This window comes from Notechis scutatus, chromosome 2 (assembly GCF_049901735.1).
Source record: "Notechis scutatus isolate UNSWTSFEM ecotype Mainland chromosome 2, rNotScu1.2, whole genome shotgun sequence".
Classification (NCBI taxonomy): domain Eukaryota; kingdom Metazoa; phylum Chordata; class Lepidosauria; order Squamata; family Elapidae; genus Notechis; species Notechis scutatus.
In genome coordinates this window covers 104340221-104367490 of record NC_142010.1, presented here as the reverse complement: position 1 = coordinate 104367490, position 27270 = coordinate 104340221, and the positions used below count along the sequence as shown (strand labels likewise).

Here is a 27270-nt window from a genome sequence, read left to right as displayed (position 1 = left end):
TTTGCTTCATTCTTCCAAAACACATTTTAACATTCTTAAGCATGGTTTGCAGGCAAAATCCCTGAATTTGAATTGTTATTTGAAGTTCTTTCCAGTTTTGAGGAATGTAGCCAAATTAAACTACATGCAAGGAACAGAACCATAGGCTATAGAGATAGCTGACTTGATGCAGTTAAGCTGGGATTCAATTTTTCCTGCTCAAGAGCCTCAGCATTACTCTATTTGGGGCCACATGATGATGGTAGAAAGGGCCCTTGATAAAACATATTTAACTTCCATCTTATCTTTCTCAAAATGGTATCCCTAGCATTTTCTCCTCCCATCCTCACTGCCCCAACAACAAATAGTCTGAGGTTGGGTGACCTGAGAAAATGTAAATGAGATCCTGGATCTCTCCAGTGCAGGCTAATACTTTAGGTTCAATACCTCCCCATCCTTTTTTTTTTTTCTTTCAAATTGCTATTTTTGTGGCCATTCTCATTCTGATCAGCATGTAATGGCTCAGAGTGATGTACAGTGCACTGCAATGTTGTGTCCCAAGTCCCATCAAATTTCTGATTGGATGCATGCCTCAAAGGGCAAAGCTTTGACAGCAGATGCTCCTCTTTTTTTCATACAGCTTCCCTCTCCCCTCAGGTATCAGGCTAACAATACTGTGTGATTCAGTTGCTCCCAAGGAACTTGTATGTTTTCTTTTATGTATACTGAGTATTTGCACCAAGACAAATTCCTTGTTGTCCAATCACAGAATTCTATCCAGGCACATGTACAGTACTTCTACCCACCTGTGTCATTTGTGCAAATTATAAACAAAAGCATTTGATTTAATCTCTGTTCTATTTTGCAGCCAAGAACAAATTTTGTAAAATAATGACTTACTCTATAAGAAAGTACAGTACAAAATAAACACTACTAATTTCAAACTTTGAAAAATATTTACTTTTATAATTACACAGTGAAACTGTTACACTAAGATATCAACTAAGTAAGACACCTCAGGAATGCACAACATATAATTTATGAAGCAAAATTTATAAAAGGTATTATCAATCCTGTTAATAAACCTTCATGAACAGGAACTTTAATAAAATACAAATATTCCAAACTGGGAAAGGGAGGGAAACTCAAAGAGTCCCAATTTTTGAAAACAAAGGTCTAATTGTTTGATATAGTACAGTTTGTCACAGTCTCCCAAAAGAAGGAAATAGGACAAAGTTTCACAATACCTGGGCTGGAATTTTGCATTTGTTTTTCAGGGTTTGACAGCTGTATTAAAAAAGTTAGCCTCAAATGAAAACGTTATCTCCAAGTTCAGGAGCAGCAGTTCTGCCCTCCTTAGTGAAGTCATCTATAGGAAGACCTTTAATTTTCCTCACCCAAGCATTTTTACACACCTTTTCTCTATTTGCAATAACTTTTGTCTTGGTTGCCTGATACTCTGCAATCTTAGCTTCTTCATATTCTTTCATTTGTTGTGTAGTCAGAAGTTGGAACCCAGAATTGTAACGATAAGGATTTGCACTAAGGGCATGAAAAATTTTTCTGTGCCGTGAAGTTACATTGGTATCAGGTTGGGCAATCTTCATTCGTGGTATTTTGATGGACTCAGCTGAACTTGTAAAGCCACCAATGATATTACTCTCAGTAGCAGCTGAAGATGAGATCTTAAAATAACCTTTTCTTCTTGACAAGCTGCTGCAAGACTTGGAACGTGTGACAGAGGGGGGAGGAATGAAGGATTTTACAGAACTCCCAAGCAAAGAATTTTTTGTGTTGAGCTGTAGTAGTTTGGTTTCATAAGGTGAGGAAATCTTTTCCATACCTAAAGTGACACCAACAGCCTTTAGTTGTTTCACTTGGTTTGTTAGATCTATTGCCTTGTACTTTGAACTTTGAGAAGATAGAGTTGGTTTGGGCTGTATTTTCTTGGGCTGAACAGGTTCCCAAGCATCTTTAATGTTCATGTTGTATGCCATATTGGCACTGACATTATCATGTTGGTAGGCATGGTGTACTGTACTGACAGTGAGGAGTACCTGATCATTAGATATGGGACCAATAGGATGTCTCTTCTTTAGGTGATTTAACAAAGCCTTAGTATTCTGGTCAAATAAGGAAGTGGGTGGAGCTTCTGATACTATTTCCTCATCTGTTTTAAAAAGAAAAAGAGAAAGGAGTTTAAAGCCTAAAACACTACCTACTGACATCAGAACTTGAAGACAGAAAGCAGGGGCAACTCAGCAGAAGGCCCCCAGCCTGGTCTTCAAAAATGGAGATAAAAAGATACTTATAGGATTAGAAAAATGAGATATCAGATAATCAGAATTGGAAGGGACCTTATAGGTCATCTAGTCCAACCCCCCACCCAAGTGGGAAACCCTACACCATTTCTGACAAATGGCAGTCCAATCTCTTCTTGAAGGTCCCAAGTGATGGCACACCCAGAACTTCCGGGGGGAAAGCTGTTTCATTGGTTGATAGGTCTCATTGTCAGAAAGTTTCTCCTTATTTCCAGGTTAAAGCTCTCCTTGTTCAGTTTCCATTCATTATTCCTTGTCTGGCCTAGCTTGACCCCTTCCTCTCTGTGGCAGCCACTCAAATACTGGAAGACTGCTATCATGTCTCCCCTGGTCCTTCTCTTCACTAGACTAGCCAAGCCCAGTTCCTGTAACCATTCTTCATATGCCTTAGTCTCCAGTTCCCTAATCATCCTGCTTGCTCTCAGAAGCTTTATTTAAAAACCCAGGAAACTCTTTGATTTATTAATTCAATGAATTTATGTATCATCTTACACAGAGAGGATTCTAAGATTTAAATAATATTTTTTTATTCTGATAATAAAAAAACAAACACAGAAACCATCAACAGTAATACCCAATGGCGGGAAGAACAAAAAATAAAACCTAATTACAATCATAAGACAGGGATTCAATATCAGGGAACAATTCATAACTCACCCTGCCCCAGGGTCTATTGAGTGGCTGTATTTGGGCTGATACTTGCCAAAGCAATGCATGGCTACAGAATTATACACAGTAAGCAAACAATTATGATATTTAAAGAACAGGAAATGCAAGTAATATGAATTCACCCACTCCAATGTTCCAATGCTTCTCTGACTCTAACTCTAGTTTTCACAAATATCTATTTTTGGAGGGTAATGGTTTGCAAATCATAATTGCAATCAGTGAGCACTTACCTATAGTATTTATTTCCAACCGAGCATGCATTAGATCAATGATAGGAAATCTTTTGGATGTCAAAACTCTGGAAAATGCCTGACTTGATTCTGTTGAACAATGACATTTGATAGCAGCACAAAGGCTGGGCCTGAAGTCAAGGCTTGGGCTTTGATTTCAACCCTAGCGTCACTACTACTATTGAAAAAGAAAACTTTGCACCATGCTCCAAGGCCTGTGAGTCTTGGAAAACAGTGCAGTTGCATCATGGGTCAGCAGTCCCAAAAATCTACCATGTGTTTCTTCAGTATTTTCTTTCTACTGACAAGCTCCTGCAGCCTACTTGAGGCTACTCTGGGTTGCCAAAGGCCTTCTTTCTTGAAATGGCTTCAGAGAATGCTCTTCCGCATCCCCTGCAGCCATTCTTGCAGGACTTAAAAACCACACAACAATGGGGCAATGCTTTCAAGAATAGTTGAGTGTTGGTGAATGCTGGCATATCACCCAAAACATGAGGTGTCATGACATGTTTGTCCTAAGACCGTGATGGTGAACCTATGGCATGCATGCCACAGGTGGCACGCAGAGCCATTTGTGCGGGCACGCGAGCCCCAGCCAAACTTACCTGCACTATGCATGCACATGCCTCCCAGCTGATTTTTGGCCTGTTTGAGGCAGTTTTCACACACACACCCCAGAGGCTCAAAGGAAGCCTTTGCAGCCTCAGGAGGCTGAAAAATGGGCCTTCCAGAAATACCGGAAATGCCAGTTTTCGGCCTCCAGAAGGCCTCTGGAGCCCGCAGGAGGCCGTTTTCACCCTCCCAGGAGCTTGAGGGAAGCCTCTGCAGCCATTTGAGCCCAAAAAACGGGCCTATTTCAGCACTTCCAGGTCCGTTTTTCGGCCTCCAAAAGCTCCAGAGGCTTCCCTCGAGCCCCTGGGAGGGCAAAAACAGCCTCCCCCGGGCTCCAGAGGCCCTCCGGAGGCTGAAAACAGGCACGTCTGTTATTTCGGAAGGCCCATTTTTCAGCCTTCTAAGGCTGCAGAGGCTTTCCTTGAGCCTCCGGGAGGGCAAAAAAGGCCTCAAACGGGCAAAAAATCAGCTGAGAGGCGTGCACATGCACAGTGCAGGTAAGGGGGTGGGGGTGGGGGTTGCACGCACATGTGCAGGGGCAGGGAGCATTGCATTGTGGGTGCCAGCACATGCACGCTTTCGGCACACCACAACAAAATGACTCGCCGTCACTGTCCTAAATTCTCCATCACTGCATTAGATCATGGTGAAAGTCGACTATTTCATTTGTAAAGCATGAACTTGCCAATGCCTTCTTTCTTTCTAAGATTGTTCTACCTACCTATCTGCCCAATTTAGATTAGCAGCAACTACTAGTTGCTCATCAAATTGTCAAGGCTGTCAGTAAAAGCAGGACTAATTGATATTAACATCATATTGCAATGTGCCTAAGATAAACTGTAATGCAACTAGCAGTTTAAAGTAATTTGGCTTGGTTCTTTATGCAGTGGTCAATAATAGTACCCATGTGGCAGTTTATGGTTTGTCTGAAGCCTGAATGTTATTTTGTGTATGACATGACATAATAATACATAATAAATTATTCTAAACATTAAGATTTTTGTCTTTGGTAATGGTTGAAAGCTCTAAGCCTTGTGAAAACCAGGCTCAATGGGGCTCTTGATTTCATCATTTTTTTTTTAAAGTGTGTCTGTATTCACTTTTTAATGTGTACTTCTTGTACCAAATTCTGTCTTTAGCATTGTAAATAAGAATACTAGATAGAATAGAATAACAGAGTTGGAAGGGACCTTGGAGGTCTTCTAGTCCAACCACCTGCTTAGGCCAGAACCCCTATACCATTTCAGACAAAGAGTTATCCAATCTCTTCTTAAAAATTTCCAGTGTTGGAGTATTTGCCACTTCTGGAGGCAAATTGTTCCACTGATTAATTGTTCTAACTGTCAGGAAATTTCTACTTAGTTCTAAGTTGGTTCTCTCCTTGATAAGTTTCCACCCATTGCTTCTTGCCCTGCCCTCAGTTGTTTTAGAGAATAGCTTGACTCCCTCTTCTTTGTGGCAGCCCCTGAAATATTGGAACACTGCTATCATGTCACTCTTAGTCCTTCTTTTCATCAAACACATTGGATTTCTTATATTCACAGTTGCTACAAAGGCAATTTAAAAAGCAATAAAAAGATATGTGGCATATAGTTCAAATCCATATGATTTTATTTATAATTCTAAAAGTTTTCTTTTCATTCTGATTATGAGATTCTGAGAGCAGGGAAGGCTTGAATATCCATTTGGACTGAATGGCTTGTTTGGCATTGAATGGGGACAGTGCACATTTACATGGAGGGGAATGGAGAGAAAGCATAGGCACAGAGATGAACGAAGGTAAGGCTACAGCAGAAATGCCAAATAAGTGGAATGAAGGGAGGAATAAAATTACCTTCCAAATCTTTTAGCCATCATTTGTTTTCTATTTTAAGGGACAGAATTCAAAAAGAAAACAATCTGGTTATTGGAAGATATGGGGTGAAAAGTGTTATCCTAAATGGTTTTGATGTTTAATATCCCCTGCTTCTTTAAAGGTATTTTCCATCATTAGCTCAATAATTAATAACTTTGGCTTTGCATACTCAGGAATCTTGGCATAGGGCATAAAATTTATATGGAGCAGAATAGTCGTATTTTCTAGTTGCCTTTGATTTGGGGAAATCAGACAAATCTATGCAGACTTCAAGCCAATTTTCCCATTTTTATTTCCTCCCAATTATTTTTTTTTAGAATACACCACTTTGGTAAGAAATTGGGAGATCATGACAGTTTAACCCATTTTTTTTTTGTATTTTTCTTTAGTTTTGCCTATAAATTAAAAAAGCAATTTATTCTGTCAAAGTATTAATCAGTAGCCTAAAGGTGAATATCAATAACCATTATAACTGTTAGAAATAATACCCAAAAATTCTTTACCAGAAATAACTTTCATTATTGTTGAAGACTGCCGTTCCTTTAAGGTTTGGGCAAGTACAGAGAGTCTTTGCCTTTGGTATGGGTCCAGGACTTTGGCTGTCTTACCCTCCCTCTTCCGGGGTAAAGGAGTCTTCACGATTTCATAAACGAGGGCTAGAAGAGAATCACATGGTTAGCAGTCCAAAATATGATGCAACAGAATGCTGTGGAATAATTCTAATTAAATATGGCCTCATAAGGTTAGAGGGTTAATTCCACAGTGGGATTTTATAGAGCGATGATACTACACATCCAATGTATATTTGTGTGCATAAAGTTCTTCAATATGGCAAGTTTTGAAAAATATCTAATACCTTGGGAGAAAAGCATACCAGACCTTTTCAGTTTTGAAAGAAATGTGAAAAGATAATTCATGGTGTTTGCAGATGAAAGTTTTGTCATACTGTTATTCTGATTCACTGCATAATTTTATAGCAGATGAAACATAGGTTTCATATCTTTGACTTGGAATCTATTTTATCCTACCTTGTCTATATTTTTTCCCATTAACATATATTACAGTATAGCAAAACAAAATACCTATACAATTGTTTGACTGATAGCCCAGAAAAACTGTCTGGAAGCATCTCTAGTCCATCTTATAATTCCACTGTAATCTATTAAAACTTACTGAAATATCTCCATGATAATTAAACAGGTATAATACTGTATTTGGTATAAATAACGGGATCTGACAGAGCTCAGGAAGTACAGAGCTGTGGTGTCAGTGGTTAGAATGCAGTACCACAGGCTAATTCTGCTGACTGTCAGCAGTTTAATCTCACCAGCTCAAGGTCGACTCAGCCTTCCATCCTTCTGAGGTTGGCAAATTGAGGACCCAGATTGTTGGGGGCAATAGGCTGATCCAGTAAACCACTTAGAGAAGGCTGTAAAGCACTGTGAAGTGGTATATAAGTCTAAGTACTAATGTTATTAATGTTTCAAGAATAATTCTATTTAGTTTTGCAGACTTAGCAATTGTCCCAAAATATGCATCACCCTATTTATACTCACTTAGAACTGATTCATGGGTGTATAGAATTTGTATTGGCACTGGCTGGCAAAAAACAGCACATTAGTTACCATGTGATTATTTGGACGCTATGGTTCGGTGTTTATGCAATGAATCTGAGTGTATTTTTCAGTTGAAGATAAGATGGAAAAAGAGACAGAGCAATAATATCATCATTTCATTTCCTCCTAAGTGCAGTGTGTAAAATGCCCACTGCACATTTGTAGATGGTATTTACCTTATTGATCTGAAGAAAAGACTACCTGTTGAACAAGCCATCCATCACCATCTGCGCTCTCTGACAAAATTGTTGGCAGAAGGGATTTTTTTTTTGCCAATTTGATATACAGTAGATATGAATATATACAATTATACCTGCACAAACATATATACCTGGGACATCTTTGGATAATCGTGTGGCATGCTGGGAAATATAATAGGAAAGCACTGTCTCGTCAACTTCTCTGTATAGCTTCCAATTTTTCTTTCTGGCTCTTTTCTCCCGCACAGATTTTGAATATGGAGGCGGCTTTATTGGGGCTGAAATGTCATGAAATTTGTCTATGAGTGCTTGGTTAGGTATTCTATCAGAAAGCTGATTATGATCCCAGTCTACTTCTTCAAACTGGAACAAGACCACACTTCCTTCTGCGTTGATCAATAATCTAGGGAAGAAATTGGATGAGTGAGAAAACATTATGAAATCTGTCCACTGATTCAAGAAAATGATTTGTAATAAAGTGGCTTCAGGTTGCTGACAGAACTGTTCTTCCTTGCAGTTAGGGCCTCCAAATTCTATTATTTAAAAATCAGAAGATCAACAATAATAACAATCATTGGAAGGGGAGGTTGGTCACTGCAAAATGAAGGGAAGGTCTTTTACACCCCCCCCCTTTCTTCCCTGTCATAATCTGAGTGAAAAATATTCCTCAAAAGTTGTTTTTGCATGATCAAGGACATTTCCAGTACTTTCTTTCCAGTACTAAGAACTTTGGATGATTTTTCAAGCAAAATAGTTGGAAGAAAGGGCTAAGTTTTCTATATTCTACAATTTCTATACACATTAAATAGGAATTAATTTATAGCTCACTTTTCCATAAATTGTCTTCTAAGGCAGCTATAAAAATGAGTATATAAAACCAGATTGCAATGAGAGTCACTCTAACACAATAGCAGTAACAGAAAACATATCACCTTGGTAGACTCAGGCTTGTCTAAGTAAAAGGACTTTGATATCAAAGGATATTGAGTAATCGGTTAATTCTCTAATCAGGGAAATCTTTTTTTTTAAATTAATTTTTATTGAGGACATATTTACAGTGCAATTTCAAATCAGGCCATCCCAAATTCCCCCCACTCTTTGCATCCTGAGTAAGTCTTCGTTTATTTCTTCCCATATGAACCTAGCTATATCTTTTTTCCATTGCTTAAATGGAACATCAGTTGTTAAAATTGGTATTGTTTGATACAAAAAACATCACTCTAGGCAATATATTCATTTTTATCCTAATGGCAATTGTAATTTTCCCCATCTTAACATATCCTTCTTGAAACCTTAGTATAATTAGTTTGAAATAACATACAATTCATTTTATTTTTTTCTCAGTTCGAAAATCTCAATCTCAGTTTTTATCATTCTTTTTGTTCTTCCATCTTTTTGTTACCATCTTCATTTTATCATTAACTTTAAAATCCTGCTATCACAACAAAATCATTTAATTTTTCATTAATATTTCTGTTCTTTCCAAAGGGTCTTTCAAAATTATCACCAAATGTGATAATTTATATGTTTAATCTTCTCTCCAGCAATTCACTCATCCTATCTTATGTCTCTATTCAATACTCCAAGAGTTAAACAAAGAACAATAGTGACATAGGATATATATGTAAGCTTAACATGGGCATTTGTGATCAGTAAAGGTAAGACAGAGACTTCAAATGAAATTGGATGGCCCACTCTTATTAATAATTAGTATAACACTACTGCACTATCATGGCAGCCGTCTAAGGTACGTACACACTGTCAATTCTGTTAGAGGAAGAGTTGTATTTTTAATTTAGTTTGGAATACAGTATGATTTCCACCCTCTTTCTCTCAAAGAAAAAACAGTCAAGGAAAAACAATTGAGAAAACAATACTATGAAGGCAGGATTCAAGAATTCAGAAATCTACCTTTTCTTTGGAAATAATAGCTGTTGAATGGAACAATGTTTAGCTATTATTGAAATTCCATAAAAAGTATTATGGAAACAGAAAAACCCAAATTGTCCTTCAATTTTACATGCAAAGACTGAATTCTGGAACTTTTTATAGAAGGAAGCAATAAATAAAACATTCCCTAAAGGTTCCAGTTTAAGTTACATTGATTTGCTTTCTTTCCTTATTTTGTTTCAAAGTGTACATGGAGAGTCAATGCATCATTAATAGCCAGACTTTAAAAATATGTACCTCAGAAGTAACATCCACCAATTTTAACTAAACTTACTTTTAAGTATCTATCATTCAAGACTATGTTGCTCAGGGCAAGTTGGGTTCATAGCATTCCCATATATTTCTTCTTTCTTTTCTATTATTATTATTGAACTAGGAAATAAGAACTTTTAACATACCTGTTTTCTAAAATACAGATGGATACCACTGGGTCACCTCTGCTGTTTGCTCTCATAACCCTCAGACAGATTCCAGAGAAGAAATTAAATATGCGTATCTTCCCATCAGCACAGCCACTTATGACTCTGAGATAAAGGAAGGCCAGAGATAGAACCTCCCTATAAACAAGATCAGCAATTAAAAATAAATGCTTGTTTTTTTTTAATAAAGTTGATAAATTACATTATTTAAAGCAAATTTCAATACAGTAATATTTATTTAATATACTTATAATTATCAACAATTATTTAAAAAGCCTACAGTGTTGAAAGAAAAAAATACAAAGTCTTTCAATGTTAATCACCATCTAAAACAGTGATTCCCAAAGTGGGTGGTACCACTCCCTGGGGGGAATGCCTTAGGGGGACGCTAAGAGGCAAGGGGGGACACTGGAGGTGGGCCCCTCGCAGGGCGCAATTCAGGGGTGGGATTCTATCAGTTCATTACATTCCCGGCAGTTTGGAGAACAGGCCCCTGGCTGGCCCTGCTCCTCTCTGCCCACTCCTCCATTCCCTGCCCAGTCAGTCCTTTGCACAACATTGCATGCATGCGCAATAATCACTGACGGCCACAGAGACGTGTTGGAGAAGCAGAGCAAGCAAAGCCGGAAGTTGGTAATTTTCGCTGCAAAAAGCATCCAGACGCCATGTGTTTTTTCCGGTGCGGCTGCAGTCCTACCACACCGAAAAAAACATGTGGCGTCTGGAGGTTTTTTGCAGCAAAAATTACTGACCTCCGGCTTTGCTCTGCTTCTCCAATGCGCAGAACCTAAGCCAGGGGTCCCCAACCACCGGTCCGCGGAACAAGTCCTACCGGGCCGCTGGTTTGCTCGGCGCCGCCATCTTTTTTTGATGAAAAAGTGCTTCCGGTGAGCTTTTCCGGGTAGAAAGCTCACCGGAAGCACTTTTCATCAAAAAGATGGCGGCGCAGCTCGGTGAGCTTTTCCGGGTAGAAAGCCATTTCTACCCGAAAAGCTCACGAGGCGCTATGCCGCCATCTTTTGATGAAAAAGTGCTTCCGGTGAGGTCACCGAAGCACTTTTTCATCAAAAGATGGCGGCGCCCAGCTGATGCCGGCCCGGCCACGGCGCCCAGCTGATGCCGGTACCGGGCCGCGGCATAAAAAAGGTTGGGGATCACTGACCTAAGCAACAGAACCTGAATATCTCTGTCAATGTCATCTACCTTACTTTGTACCCATGTGAACAGCTAAACATTCATAACCCCTTAGGTGCCATCTATAATTCTGGCCTGCTCAGAGTCTTTTGGGAGTCCAATTCTGATCTTTCAGGTTCATCCTTGCTTTTTTTTAATGAATTAAAAAATATTCAAAATCACTTGTCCTCACAAATCATTCTAAGAAGAAAAAATGATTGTACTACTGTACTAAGAAAGCAATTGCTAGAGAGAAATTTGGAATGTCTAGAGTGAAAAAATAACTACCAAAACAAACTGAATCTCTTAAATGAAAGCATTCATTGTATGTTATGTAGGCTAAACAGGGAGCTGCCTGAATTAGGAATTTATATTGGTTTCAGTCCTGTGTGCCTGTGGCATTTTATTCTAAATGCTAACAACAAAAGGAGCAATAAATCAGCGTAGGGAGGAAATGTGATACAGAGAAAAGATTGTTGCACCATTTTGCTGAAGCAAAGTGATGATAGATTAAAAGAAATATTATCTCCTTCCTGTTTAGAGACCAATTAGTTATCAATGAGCTGTTCAAGTGTGAAGTGGAAGGCAGGGAGATTCTATCTAGTCAATGGTCTCTCAGCTTTCCTTGCAAAGATAATTTATATTTATATTGTAATATATATTTACTGGCCATGACCTTTATCTGCTTTTAATATTCCCAGATTGCAGACCTCTTCTTCCAGGGACATCAGAACCATAGTCAGAGACAGGATTGGCATAATGCTTGAATCAGCTGGCTTCTGAATTAACAGCTGAGCCTGTTCCTGTTTTTCTCATCTGATTCCAGTCTCCAGTCTCTGGGTCCATGGCCTTGACTGCATCTTTCAGCCAGAATGAAGATAATTTCCTTCATGCCAGAAGACTATCTTTCTCAGTGGTTTCAAGATTTATCTCCCTCTTTCATGGTCTCCTCCAGTGGCTTCAAAGAACACAATGGAGTGATTGGTAAGGCTTAAAATGCAAAATGTATTTTATACTAAAAAAGACTTACTTGGGATGTCTGAAACCCATTAGACATCGCTTGTGTTTCCCCACCATGCTCCATGCCAAAATATATCCATCACTGCTTCCTGTCAGAAGATGCCATTCATCAAATGACAAACATTTTATAGCGCCTCGGTGACCTTCTAAAACCTGTAAAAGAAAGAGGAGGAAGAGAGAGGGAAGACTTCTCTTTGTGTACTTTTGGTATAGTTTCAGGCATTCTTTAATTGTGGCTGACTGTTTACTTTGTCAGTAAATATTAAAGCTAGGTGTCAAAGGCTTTCCATAGATTTTTTTTGCTAACCCTGCCTCCCAAACATCACTAAGGCTAGCCTCTTTATTGGATTACAAAATAACCAATGTAGTATTGTTTTTTCCTGCTCAGAAGTATATTGTATAAGAAGCATTTCTAAAGCTTTGAATGATTACTATTTATTGTGTTAAAATGTTTATCAGATATTCCCCGTACAAAATGGATGTAAGATGTAAGATCCAGTAACAAACCCTTAAACTGGGATAACAGGGTATATAAATCAGGGTATATAAATCAGGGTATATAAATCAATCTTGACAACTTTTATGGACTTCAACTCCCAGAATTCCCAAGCCAGCAAGTTGCCAAGATTGGTGTACATTGCTATAAATAGTAATCCTGTATAACAATGGCCATAAGTGTCTCTATCCCATCATAATGGTATTTCAGTTACAGAGTTAATAAAAAATATCCCCAGCAGATATCTCACGAAGTGAGTTGCACATGCTTATTTCCACAGGACTGGATGTTCCACATAAAATAAATTACGTTTGAAAAGAACAAGCATTGCTAAAGAACAATGAGTTCCATGGGTAGGCATATTATCCACTGACTTTGCTAGAGAAAAAAAATACAGAAGGTAAAGTAATACTTTTGATTTCTCTTTGAGCCAGCCTTTCAGTTACTTTTATACAAGGATGAAATTCTGTGGTTTTTTTTGCCTTAAATATCTTTGTTTGTTTGTTTTATTTGTTTGTTTGTTTTTGTAAATTCAAGACCTAACATTTTGGTCTTATAATATGTTAAGATTCCAAGATGAAACTTAAAAAAAACTTTTAACTTGTTTTTGATAATCAGCTCAAGTTTTCATTTATTTGGGGGGAAATTTGCTTGCTTGCTTGAAAACTTTTGTATAAGAAGAAATCCTAGAGTATCACCGGAATCTCAAAACTCTACAAAAAAAAAAACACCCCAAGATTATTTCCAATTTAATGATTTATAGCATATTGTAGGACTATCCAGCCAGCTTTGTGATAAATAAGAGTAATGAAGACAGACTTTATACCACTTTAAAGGGGACTGAATATGATTTAAATTACTAGTGCAGAATTGACTCAGGGCTCAGACCAATTTCTCTTGGGCATCTCTAATTTATATCATGATGCCTAAGGGGACTTTGCATTGGAATATATTTTAAGAACTTCCTGTTTCTTCCAGTACTCCTGTCAGCACTGCTGGTTACTTACCTGAGTTTAAATGTGAAATAAATTGGGCCAGGCTCTTTTGGAAGATTCATACCTTGATTAGTACATATGACTCAGCATGCCAAACTTTCACGAGGCCCTTGTCACAGGAAGTCACAATATGAACCTCATTCATTTTAGCAGCCCAAACATAAGCTTTGTGTGTGAAAGTTTTAATACATCGCCCAGTTTTCATGTCCCACACTGTAAGAAACACAAGAAGATGTAGTAATTTCTTAGCACGTTGCTCATCCTGTTTACTCATAAGTTGAATTTCAATGCATTTAATGCAGCTCAGTCCAAGATAGAAAAACATCAGTGAGACTTGTCTGGAAGGTTATACATCAGAAAAGGGTGAACAACTCATTTAGCAGAGGGGTGTGATTTATCTATGTTCACTGAATTTTGTTTTGTCTTTTTTAAAAATGCACTGCTACATTCCTTATACTGTATTAAAACTTTGTAAGTGATGGTTCAGAATATGATGTCCAAATATATAAACCAATTTATGCTATATTTTTCAATCTGGAATGACTCCACTATTTTCAGCAGCAAGCTCAAAGAGCTGAATCCCAACAAGATTGGAACCAACCTGGTAACAGAGAAACTGATTTACACAAGAGCATGTAAAAAGTATTAACAGAAAATAACAAACACTTTGCCATAGAAAATAGAATGGATGATATGGCCGAAAATAGCCATTCAGAGATACAGCTGTATGAAGAGCTGGGAGTGGAGAGGAGAAGGGAATAGCAAAATCATATGCACACCAATGTGGCATTTCCCTAATTCTTAACATAAGGTAACAAGAAACAAGCATGGGCAGTCACAGAGACTGGTTCACCTGTTGTGCTAAGACAGTGGTTCTCAACCTTTGGTTCACGAACCCCTCGGAGGGACAGGATGTCATCACAAGTGGTCTATGAATGCTTGAAGGAATGTTATGATTTAAATCTTGCGTTAAGTCTTGGTGGTCCGTGGCCACAAAAGGTATTTAAAAGGGGTCCATAGTGAAGAAAAGCACAGAACCACTGTACTAAGCCATTATAGTTTGCAAAGTCTGGCTTACCTGTGGTACCTACTCTTATGGCTTACCTGTGATACCTGGCTTATGGCTTACCCCAAAGTGGTACCCTTGTGATTCTGGATCTTTTCCTGGAGAACAACAAGGCTTCCCCACCAAGTGAATTGTTAATTTAAAAAAAAAAATAGCTGAGAAACTGAAATATCTGCAAAGCCAAATGCTAATTTCAAATATAATCTTGATTTCTAACATCCCCTCTGGCCAGCAAATCATCTGCAACCACTTAAAAAAGGATAGGCCTTATAAACAGTTTCATAAGGAGAAGTGCTAAGGGAAGAAGTCATTTCCTTCAGGACAAGGCATCCATAAAACATTCTCCATCCAGCCCACTTCAGAATAGTTTACATTTCACAGCTTAATGCCTACCCACTCTTCAAAGGTAGAAGGGAAAGCAAACCTTTGGTTCTACCTATTGTCATGTCTTTTCTCTTCCAGTTTGTTTAACTTTTTTTAAGTAAAGAAAAAAGATAGTAGACAGAGGAAGGCGGGTTGGATATCTTCCCTGCCTTAAGTTATTTGTAAAAATAATAAAGTCAGGATACAAAAAGAGGAGAGGAGAAGAGAAGAGAAGAGTTTTCTTTTTAACTGTTGGCTAAGACATATTTTTCTATAACATTAGAAAAATAAGAATGTAATTTCACTCTCTTTTGGTGAGAGAAAATACTGCAGTTTCTAGTGAGAGTGGAAGGAGTTGTTTCTTAAAGCTCCAGAAAAAACAGTATTTTAAAATAAAATAGCAATAGCACTTAGACTTATAATACCGCATCACAGTACTTTATATCCCTCTCTAAGCAGTTTACAGAGTCAGCATATAGCTCCCAACAATCTGACTCCTCATTTTACCAACCTCAGAAGGATGGAAGCTTGAGTCACCCTTGAGCCGGTAAGAATCAAACTGCAGGCAGTTGGCAGGGAGCAGAAGTAGCCTGCACTAATGCATTCTAACCACTGCGCCACCAAGGCTCAAAAATAAACCAAGTAGGATTTTTAAGCAAGGGAAATATGGCCCCACTAACTTTTGGAGTGTGGTTCTCAGCATTGTAAGTCAAGCTTAGGGTAGCCCTTGGGCTGAGAACATGCTTCTGTTTTATGTTAGAAAAAGTCATGATTGGCTCATTATCAGGTGAGCCTTCTTTTATCATACAACTTACTAGTGTTCTTATTTTACCAACTTTAGCATTTTAGTCATTGATTTTTTTTTATCCCACTTCTCTAAGAGGAATTAAAGCTGATATTCACATTTTGCTGTGCAGTCTTTGGATCCAGACACAAATCTGCCCTTGCACACATCCAAGCAAGTAATATTCCCTTTATGACCCAGAAAAAGCTTCACACAGGTTCCTTTTCTGATGTTCCACAACCTAAAAAAGAGTTCAAGAGAACAGTAAACGAACACCATACAAACAGGAACAGAAAAGGCTAGAATAAAACTATAATAAAACAATTCATCCATACTCGTCTTCATTGTTGCTGCATCACCTTTCAACCCCCTAAAAATGGAAACTAACTCCTGAAAAAGGCAGATTAAACTGTCCTGGGATAAAGAAAGAGCATTAAAAGCACTCACCTGATACTGAGATCATAGCTGCCACTTAGGAGGAATCCTCTGTCTTCATGGAGATACAAGGATCTGACACTACCAGCATGCCCACAGAAGACAGGCGGGACGTTTTTAATCTTCTCTATATCTAGAAAGCGGACTTTTCGATCTAAAGAACCAAAGGCCAATAACCTCCCAGCAGTGCTATGAATCACTCGGTTGGAATCCAGACTGAAGTAGAAAGCAAACATTAAATTAGGAACCTGATTTACTTTAACAGACATAATGTAATTTCTACATTCCCCTTTCCTTGTTTCCTTCCATAACCAAAACTTACTGTTTCCAGACATAGATGCTTCCACAAGCTTGGAAGGATAGTTCTTCCATGTGTTGTGAAGTTATATTTTTGAAAAATTCTTACGGGTGAGTTGGTGAGATGTATCCTGATTCAGGTTTCAGTCACATACACATTTCTTGGACGTTTATCAGTTTTACTTTCAGGCAACAGAGTTAACAACGTAGCAAGGAATATCAAGCAAAGCAATTTTGTTTTCAAAGAGGAGTGGGCAAGTTAGTTCAAATTTCAAAGTTTCAATTTTCAAGGGACATGATGGCTCAATGATTCAATGCTGAGCTTGTCAGCTGGAAAGCTGACAGCCCGGGTTCAAGACCTGCGCGCTAGGCAACAGGGCAAGCTCCCATTACTTGCCCCAACACCTGCAAACCTAGCATTTCAAAAGCATCCAAATGCGAGTAGATAAATAGGTACCACTTCGGTGGGAAGGTAACAGCATTCCATTCACCTTGGTGTATAGTGTAAGGTCCAAGAGTAGAATTCCTACATGGGAGTCATACAGGAGTCAGATGTTGTTTCCAGCAAGGAGAATAGAGGCAAAGCAAGTCTCTTATATAGGCAGCAGCCAGATGTCGCTAATTAGAATGTTTAGTCCTTGGCAAGTCACCTAATAGACCTCCTCTGTTCTGTTTTCTCTTCTATTCATCCAGAACCTGGGTCCATGACAAGATGAATTAGAATTGGATGGGGGTAAATATATTCTGTCTTAGACACATACCTGTTTATTAGAATACGAACATTGTAGCCACTGCAGAAGACATTCCTTTCTTCTAATTTGATAGTGTCTGTCTCTTGGCCATGATATGATTTCTGCATGTATTCAGTATCTTCACCTTGATTTGTAGTTTGCTGCTGGTCATAATCCTTCGAGCAAAGCAAACAGTGACAGTGGTAAATGATGAGAAAGTGAAAGCAAATAGCATACATAGAAATATGTGACTTCCAACTTAAGCTGGCAGAAGTGCTGGATTTCTTTCTCTCCCCAAATCTTCTCCTCCTTAGCAGCATAACCAGAACAAAAAGATATACATATTCCCATAATTATATGTTGACATTTCTCCCTTTGGAAAGAGAAACAGTACAATTGAGGGCAGCAAAGCTCCACCTTTCTATGTTTGATAGTTTCCAAGTGCCACATAGCAATGAGAAATTATCATCAAAATGCCTTGAGACTAACGTGCTGAACTCATTCATGAAGGTTTCTGGACGGTAGCACAGAAGTAATTTGCCACTAAAATATTCCAGGATTTGGTTTAATCTGATTTAATCTGCAGCTTTAGAATTCCTTGGTGGTCTCTTATGCAAGTAAAAATTAAATTTATCCATGCTTAGCTTCCAAGCTCAGGCAAAATCAACCAGGCTCTGTCTCCCATACATAATAACTATGTAAAATCCTGGAATTCCATCAGTTCATGGAATTCCAAGAAGGAAAAGCATTGACAATCTACCTTGAATTGCTTCTTAGTTTTGGTTAGGATTATATCACCATTTGATGTTATGCGAGGAATAGCAACCTTTACTATTCTGGCATAGGTGGCAATTGCTCCTTTAGGACATAAGCCCTGCAACAGATAGCAAAATTGCAAATTCATAATACTGCACAGGATACAATTCCTTAAATAAATATGTTCCTGAAAAGTTAAATCCAAAATGCTACAAAAATACAGGACACATTTGTTTCTGAAAGGTCAAGATCAAATTTAGAGATGGCTTTGCTCAATCTATCGTATTTAATGCTGCAGGGAGATTTTAGCAATGATATTGTTTTGAAAGAAGCCATCTAATTCAGAACAAGGAAACAAGTAGTTGGAGAATAAGGTATAATTGTGGCCTCATCAAGTTTTCTACATCACATTTACTATAAGAGTGATAGGCAGATTCAGTTGGAATAATGGCTGATGACTGGCAATAAAACAGAACCCTCTGCCACACTTGAAGGGAGCATAGTGAGAACCTTTTCTTCCTTGGTCTTACTCTTTGGAACATCATACCCTCTGATGTATGATCCACACCCTTCCTTTTGACCTTCCATAAGGGCCTGAAGACCTGGCTCTGCCAGTTGGCCTAGAGCTCCAATGGGGATGCATCATTGTAGAGGTAGTTATTGGATTAGGAAACACCCCACCTTTCCCCGTGTATTTTGAGTTCCCCTTCTCCCAATCTTATAACAATATTTTATTACTCTTTAAAAAAAAAGAGCTATGGTGATGCAGTGGTTAGAATGCAGTATTGCAGGCCAATATTGCTGACTGCCAGCAGTTCGATTATGACCAGGCTCAAGGTGGACTCAGCCTTCCATCCTTCTGAGGTTGGTAAAATGAGGATTCAAATTGTTGGAGGCCATATGCTGACTCTGTAAACTGCTTAGAAAGGGCTGTAAAGCACTGTGAAGTGGTATATATAAGTCTAAGTGCTATTGCTATTGTTTCTTTATTATTTTAATGTGTAGTAGTTCTCATGTTTGTAAACCACCAGCATTGTCTCTGGACAAGATGGGCAGCACATTAAATAAATAAATTAAAAAAAATTAGAGGCAGGAGACCTGACTATTGCCTGAGCCAGTTGCTTTACTTTGCCTAATGGTAAAACTAGCCCTGCAATCACAATTTCCTTTGTTAATTGGAGGAAGGAAACATCCACACTAGAGAATAAAATCATTGTAAATCCCTTTTTACGACCCTGTAATCCCTTAATTCAATGCAGAGTCAGGGAGACTGGATGGAGCTGAGTGTTTGTAAGATCCTACAATGCAAGGCAAATATTTCATTGGGAATGAGTATAATGTTCACATGAATAGCAAGTCATTGAACATTTGCTGGATATAAACCTATTAACTTAAGCAGATGTGTTCCAGGGGAACGCTCTTCCAGATGTTAAATTGGTCAGCTGTCAAGCTTAAAAATTGCCTTCTCAGATGCAGCTAGGAAGAAGAAGAAGAGGACAATAGTGCTAAATGGAAAGAAAGCTCTCTGGACCCTGAAAGCTAAAAAGTCCTGCTCTCTTATGAAGCAATCACAAGCAAGGAATTTTCTCCATGCATAGCAGATTTCCCATATCAATAAGGAAACTTCAATCCAAAAAGAGATCACTCTGGCGGAAAAACAAATCTGGTCACGTTGCCAATTTCAAAAACCGATACAAAAATTTATGCCACCAGATAAAGACCGAATGCACCAATTATCACATTAAACAAGAGGAAAACCTTCTAAGCACCAATTCCACCCGTGCTTTTTACAATTTTGTAAACAACAAACTAAAAGACTCAAGGTCCATCCCTCCCTTGATAGGACCTGATGGTAAAGACTGCAACGACGACACCATTAAAGCCAACATCTTTAACACATTCTTCGGCTCAGTATTTGTAAACAGCAATGGATCATGCCCAGTATTTCCTAGCCGTACCACAGATAACAACAATGATCTAATACATATCAATTTCACAGAAGACAATGTTGAAAAAGCACTACGCAACCTAAAACCATCTCTATCTATTGGACCGGATGGAATATGTGCCTACTTCTTAAGAAAGCTATCCACTGCCATAGCCAAACCTCTAAGCATAATCTTTGAAAAATCTTTCAGAACCAGCTCCTTGCCTAACCTATGGTCACAAGCCACAGTCATCCCCATCTTCAAAAAGGGAGACCCAAGCCTAGTTGAAAATTACAGGCCAATCTCCTTATGCTGCGTCACCTGTAAAGTCATGGAATCAATTATTAACCAATCCATCATCCTCCACTTAGAGACAAATAACCTACTCTCCAATAAACAATTTGGTTTCAGAAAAAAACTATCCTGTAATCTGCAACTCTTACACTGCAAAAACATATGGACGACACAACTCGACCAGGGCAAAGCAATAGACGCAATCTACATAGACTTCTGTAAAGCCTTTGATTCAGTGGTACACGACAAACTACTCCTAAAAATAAAATCCTATGGTATCTCTGGACAACTGAATAACTGGATAGAAGCATTCCTGTCAAACAGACAACAAATGGTCAAAATCGGGAGCGTACTATCAAATCCAGTACCTGTCAATAGTGGTGTTCCCCAAGGCAGTGTTCTAGGACCAACTCTCTTCATACTCTACATAAACGACCTCTGTGATCATATTAAGAGCAACTGCGTTCTCTTCGCTGATGATATAAAGCTGTTCAATACCACAGACAATACTGCTACCCTACAAAAAGATCTTGACTATGTATCAGAGTGGTCAAACAAATGGCAACTTCAAATCTCAACAAATAAATGCTCTGTCTTACATATTGGCAAAAAAAATCAGAAAATAAAATACAAGCTGAATAGTCAAGATCTTGTTGATGACTCAAGCTCTGTAAAGGACCTTGGAATACTCACCTCTAATGATCTAAGTGCTAGAGCCCACTGCAACTACATAGCCAAAAAGGCATTAAGAGTTGTTAACCTAATCCTACGTAGCTTTTTCTCTGGTAATATCACACTACTAACCAGAGCATACAAAACATTTGCTAGACCAATACTCGAATACAGTTCATCAGTCTGGAACCCACACTACGTATCTGATATTAGCACAATTGAGAAAGTCCAGAAATATTTCACAAGAAGAGTTCTCCACTCCTCCACTCGTTGTAGAATACCTTATGCCACCAGACTTGAAATTCTAGAACTTGAAAACCTTGAATTACGCCGTCTTCGGTCTGACTTAAGCATGGTATATAAAATCATACATTGCAATGTCCTACCTGTCAATGAATACTTCAGCTTCAACCATAACAACACAAGAGCACACAATAGATACAAACTCAAAGTAAACCGCACCAAACTTGATTGCAGGAAATACGACTTCAGCAATAGAGTGGTCAAGAAACTACAATGACTCTGTAGTTTCTTCCCCAAACCCCAAAAACTTTAACCTTAGACTGTCTACTATTGACCTCACCCCTTTCCTAAGAGGTCTGTAGGGGGCGTGCATAAGCGCACCAACGTGCCTACCGTCCCTGTCCTATTGTTTCTCTTATTCTTTTATTTTTCTTATATGTACCCATTTCATGTATTCACAACTATGTATACATTTATACTTATTATCTTGTAAACAATTGGCAAATCAAATAAATAAATAAATAAATAAATAAATAAATAAATAAATAAATGTCAATGTTTGGATAAGAGGAAATTAATCTATTACACATACCTGAAAAACAGAAATCTGACTTCGGAGGGCATAATTTGCTATTATGTCACATTTAAGTTGTTTGATCAAAAAGTTCCAGTGTGGACTTACAGAAGCACATCGTGCTAAGGTTTTCATGTCTAACATTCCTGGAAAATCGAAAAGAAAAACATGTTGACTTTGACCAAAATTACCATTTCTTTTTTCCCCTCATCAGTTATGGGCCCCATCAGCTCAGTAGAAGAGCAGGGTAGCAACTGAGATGACTAGTTTGTTCCTTGGTTACAATAAATTAAAAATTGCTTAGTTATAGTATAAGCAGAATCCTCCCAGATTTATTAATCAGAGGTTGAAAATAAAGGAATTAGCTTATTAATCAAGCAGCAAAATGTGTTCTTGGAATCTCTGAGACTTTAAAGCAGGGGTGTCAAAATCAAGGGCCGTGGGCCAGATCTAGACTGCAGTGTTAGTTCAAGGTCATAGAGTGTGGCGCAGAAACAAAAATGAACTTACTTTGGGATTGGTTCATGTGATGTGATGATGAGTGAAAAGGGGATGGTTTGTAGGTTGGGACATTGTGGGAACTTTTAGTTTTGAAATAATGTCAGCATTCCAGGGAACCTCCATTCCAATTAGTAACTCCGAGACAAGCATAATCTCAAAAGTTTCTTTTTTAGAATAGCACCTGGCACATCTGTGGAATTTCAAAACTAAAAGTTTCCCAGACTTCCCACAATGTCCCAACCTACAAACCATCCCCTTTTCACTCATCATCACATCACATGAACCAATCCCAAAGTAAGTTCCTTTTTGTTTCTGCGCCACACTCTATGACCTTGAACTAACAAAAGAATTCTATTTTGTCTACTTAGAGCTACTCAATAAAAATCACTCCCCTCCCACTTTCTCAAGCTATGTGGCAGCGATGAATAACGATTCCAAAGCTGACATGCAGGTTGCTTAAATCTGGCCCACGGGGTTGCCCTGGAAACAGTGGCCTACAGTGCCTCTGCCAGTGAAAATGGAGCTTGGCAGGGCTATGAGTGGCCCTTGCAAGCTCCATTTTTGTTGGCAGAGGGTTGCAGGAGGCTGTTGCGGCCAGAAACAGAGCTCGGGAGCCCTTTTCACTGGTAGAGAACTCAGGCCATCACAAGAGACCCGGACATGAGTTTCATCGAGCTACCGCCCCTTGCCTCCCGACCCCCCAGGTCAAACACAACCCTGATGCAGTCCTCAATGAAATGAAGTTTGACACCCCTGCTTTAGAGCCATAATAACAAAAACAAAATTGAGATAAACACAATAGACTTCAGATTCTAAATTGAAGAGTGATTACATCTGCCATCAACAGTTTTAAAACAACAAATGCAACCAGTAAAACTACTCTTACAAGCCTGAACAGTTTTCACGATTTCTCAGACTCAGCAGGGACGGTTCTTGATGCTATAATATTTTAGGGCTTCCATCAAGGAAGAACTTTAAAGCCACTGCTTAATAGGTGAGCACATCCTGTAAATAATTCCTAAACCTCCATGTAGTCTTGATTATTTTCATCTTGGCAAACCTTGTTCCTATATCTCTTATCTTTGGCATGTTAATCTCTCTTACCACTCTCCTGTGTTGTCAATATATCTCTGGATCTGGGAGAAATACTGGCCATTCATTCCTTGCTTCTCCCTCTTCAAGTCACCTTTGATTGCTTTGTTTATCTACTTGCATACTTCTTAACTTCTGAGGAACATGGAACATTTATAACTTATTCAGCACTGTTGCAGTCACCTAGGAAGCTGGGTTGATTGCATGGGCTCCTGAAAGGAAAGTGTCCCAAACTGGGGTGGGGCTGGGTGGGTGGGATGTTGCCTATTGAAGGGCAGCCCTAGAAAGGTTGAGGAGATATAAGATCCTTACTCAAAATGGATTTCGATAAGTGGACAGGCAGATACCGGATGAAATCTCTGAATTTGCTGGAGGACTGCTGAGGAGAAGCAGGTGGAGTGGTTGGGTGCAAAGTCAGCACTGCAAAATAGTTAGTCTCGTTTTCCAGATCATACAGTGCTTTCTTGAAGATATTATCTGACAGTTTGGACCAAATCTTTTGTACACGGACATTACCTGTGGTAAGGAAGAAAAAAAAGGTACAAGTTATACTGTGCAGGGCCAATATGACATTAATTAACCCAAATGCAAAATCTGAGTAATTAATAGATGAGCTACTGGATTCCACATTGTTTACCAGGTGCGATAGAGGAAAGCGACATAGGCTTACCCCTCCTTTCATGTCCCCGAAGGAGCTAGAATAAAAGACAGGAGCTCACCCTGCTCCATGGCAGCACTCGGGTCTCGAACACAAGCTTGTTGCTTGTCAAGACAGTGTCTTAACTATGCAAGCCACTGTGCTCCTCATAAGCTATCCAAATCCATAGTGTTTGTCACCTTACTTGCTAATGCTTATTATAATTATCTGTCAAATTTATGTTAAGGGAACGTAACAGGTACGCTTCTGGGAAGAAATATGCTGCATAATTCATTTCCTCTGCATGGGCTTCACCTGTACATACTACATGCAGTAGTCATCCATTGTGGGAACAAGTAATATACAGGTCTTCAGTCTAATCCAAAACAAAATTTCTATTTCCTTATGGGAAACTCATGCTGACAAACAGAACAAATCCATAAGTGGGCATAGATTGACCATACTGCACTGGGCATTTTCATTTACTCAGTGAAAATAATAGTGTTGTTAACCATATAAATATATTGACATGAAGATGTTACAGGTTAAAACTGACTTAAATTATATATTGTATATACCGTACACTACATAAAAATCAAACCATACCAAACACACTGCTTGCTTTTGAAAGTAACTGGCTTTCAGCCATTTGGGAAAGTGTAGCAGATTTCACAGGGATGAGAGGACGCATTTCAGATTTGCTCCAGCTTACATGTTCTTCTTCTGTCATAGATTGAAAGATGAAAATAATTAAGGAAGAACAAAAGGGAAATGAAAGCAGAACAATTTCACAAAAAAATGGCTCTGAGTGGGAGGACAAGAGGAACCAACTTCTTGTTCTTCAGTGCTCCCACTGAGATTGGGGCTTTTAGCAAAAGCAATAGCACTTCGACTTATATACCACTCCACAATGTTTTATAGCACTTGAATAGGAAAAAATAATCTGATACCCTTCAGATATTCCAGACCCAATTTTCAGTTCCAGACAGCATGTCAGGTGCAAGGAATCAGAATGACATGGTAAAGAGTTGCTTCTTTATTGTTGCTTACTTATTTACAAGAATCTCCCAAGACAGATCTTGAAAACAGCCAGATAAAGGCTTCTAGTTGTTATTGGACATGTGGCAGAAAATGGAAATAAGGTTGAGCTCACCAAAGAACAGTCTAGCAGAAGTTCTCTCACAGGAGTTTGAACAAACAAGTAATTTCTTTCATTTGCTCCCCTGATCTCACAATATTTCTGGGTTCAAAAATTATATACCAAGAATACACGTTTGGAACAGTGACATGCATATTTTGAGGGGAAAAAAGTTATATTTGGTGTATACCTTAAGGAATGCTGAACATAAGACATAGACAAAATATGGAAATAAAATTATGAAAATAATATGTTTTATTTATTCATTTATTTTTTCAAATTTACATAGCTCCCCATCTCACAAAACAAGTCACTCTGGGTAGCATACAACAAATGTATTTTATTGTGGGGTTCTTGACGCTCTCTGAATTTGGCTGTTTTCTTGTAGACATTTCATTACCTAACAGTAGGGTTGTCAACTTCGCCACCCGCAGGCTAGATGCATCACACACTGGCCAGGCCTATACCCAGTTTACCAAAGGGGGGGGAAAGTCATGATACATCACCTGATGATGCAAGTTTGACATCCCTGACCAACAGCAACCTCAGAGAGCACCAAGAACCCCATAGTTCAACCTGAGCTGCAAATATTCTCTTCAAAATGTATTGCACATTATTTATGAAACTCAGTAGTAGACGACATATGAACAGCTTCCCTCCAGGAAATCTAGATGGCACCCTCCCTTCTAGTATTTAGGAAGGTGACAAAAATAAAGTTCTGGAGAGCTTGTAAGAATTATAAATCATCAATAGGAGATCCCTGTGTTAGTGTAATTTTGATAATTCAACATAGAATAAAAGGCTGTAATGTTAGGAAACATGGAGGGAAAAAGATTAAGAGGAGAACTAGCAACAAGGTGGATGGACTCAGTTCCAGTGGCAATGGGTGCATTGTTGGGAAGACTTGAAATAAGTTGGGGATAGATCCTGATGAAGAAAATATATCTATGTGGTCGCTAGGAGTAAAAAATAACTTGATGGCCCACAATTTTATTTTTTTATATGTGTTTTATGGGCTTTGCAGTGTATTATCAGGAGTCTGGTGTTACAAAAATTAAGAACATAAATTATCACAGGTAACGACAATCCACACTATAATTTATTTTCCAAATAGGATTGTATTATAAATATGATACACTGCAATGCTGCAAGCTAACTGATGATCATTAGATATTTTGAGTGATGAAAATGGGATAATGCCTTGGTGAGCTTCATTGGTTTATTTCTTTATTAGATGTTAATCCCATCTTTATTATTTTTATAAATAGTTCAATGCAGCAAACATACCTAATAGTCTTTACTTCTCCTATTCTCCTCACAACAACAGCCCAGTGATATGAGGTAAGCCCAGAGAGAGTGACTGACCCAAAGTCATTTTTTAGGCTTGCAGCTGCAGCCTAAAGCAGGACTAGAATTCATTCCCCCAGTTTTTAGCCTGGTGCTTTAACTACTAGACTTTACGGTGGAACATCAACAAGTAAAACACTGGTCATTACCACTACCACCTCGCTGGATGCCAAAAATAGCTCCTGCACTTCTGGCAAATAGTAAAAATTACCTTTTTCCATGGCAGTCTCATGTTCACCTAAGAGGATGCGGATCAGAGTACTAGCCATCAGCAACAACTGTGAGTCGCACATTTGCAGCAAAAGTAGTATGTAGTTTGCTTTGGTCCAGAAACAGGAGCCTCCGAACCATCTCCAAAGATCCGCCATGGATTGCGCCAGTTTCTGTGGATCCATTGCCCGATCCAGAGCAGAAGAGACTCTGAAGGTGGAGCTGACGCAGGAACGGGAATAGGAAAAATCCTTGGTATCGATAGCCTGTAGGAGGTTCCAGGAGTATTTCAGGAGGTCGTGGCTTTGGAATCGGTTGATGATCCCCATCACGAACGTCCTCTGAGTTGCTTGGCTGGCACGAACAAACCATTCTCGGGTGGAAAAAATCTTCCAGGACAAGATGCAGGATTTGCAGCGATAGCAAACCGGAACCAAGTCTGTTTCCTTCTCACATCTTAGATCAGGGGTATACTGCAATTTATATTCTAGGTCAGGCTCAACTTCCGCAACTGAACGTATCTTCATGACACCAATCTCTGATTCACAAAGGAAGTAAATAGCTGGAGTAAATAGCTGGTAAAATGCAACCAGCCTCTTAATCTCCCCTTGCCTAACTCTAATTCTACGCCAAGCAGCCGCAAGTCAAAACTGTTAATAAAAGTCCT

At 38.7% G+C, this 27270-nt stretch overlaps 1 protein-coding gene across 5 annotated transcripts; it reads right to left on the bottom strand.

The window, feature by feature from the left end:
- Positions 1-916: 916 nt before the first annotated feature.
- On the bottom strand, positions 917-27270 carry FBXW10B (F-box and WD repeat domain containing 10B). Of its 5 annotated transcripts, none has more exons than XM_087955674.1 (15): positions 26605-27259; positions 24515-24628; positions 23584-23787; positions 21697-21824; positions 17972-18085; positions 17242-17387; positions 16938-17006; positions 16196-16399; positions 15868-15989; positions 13600-13748; positions 12055-12197; positions 9831-9989; positions 7614-7885; positions 6170-6322; positions 917-2149 (listed from the first exon to the last, which is right to left on the bottom strand). In XM_087955674.1, exons 1-15 carry the CDS (start codon positions 27128-27130, stop codon positions 1287-1289), a joined length of 3366 nt encoding a protein of 1121 aa, XP_087811800.1. In that variant the 5' UTR covers positions 27131-27259; the 3' UTR covers positions 917-1286. The 5 variants fall into 5 exon arrangements, with proteins under 5 accessions (XP_087811800.1, XP_087811799.1, XP_087811803.1 ...); XM_087955673.1 differs by having other exon boundaries at positions 24515-24631; positions 26605-27258; XM_087955677.1 differs by lacking the exon at positions 16938-17006 and having other exon boundaries at positions 26605-27270.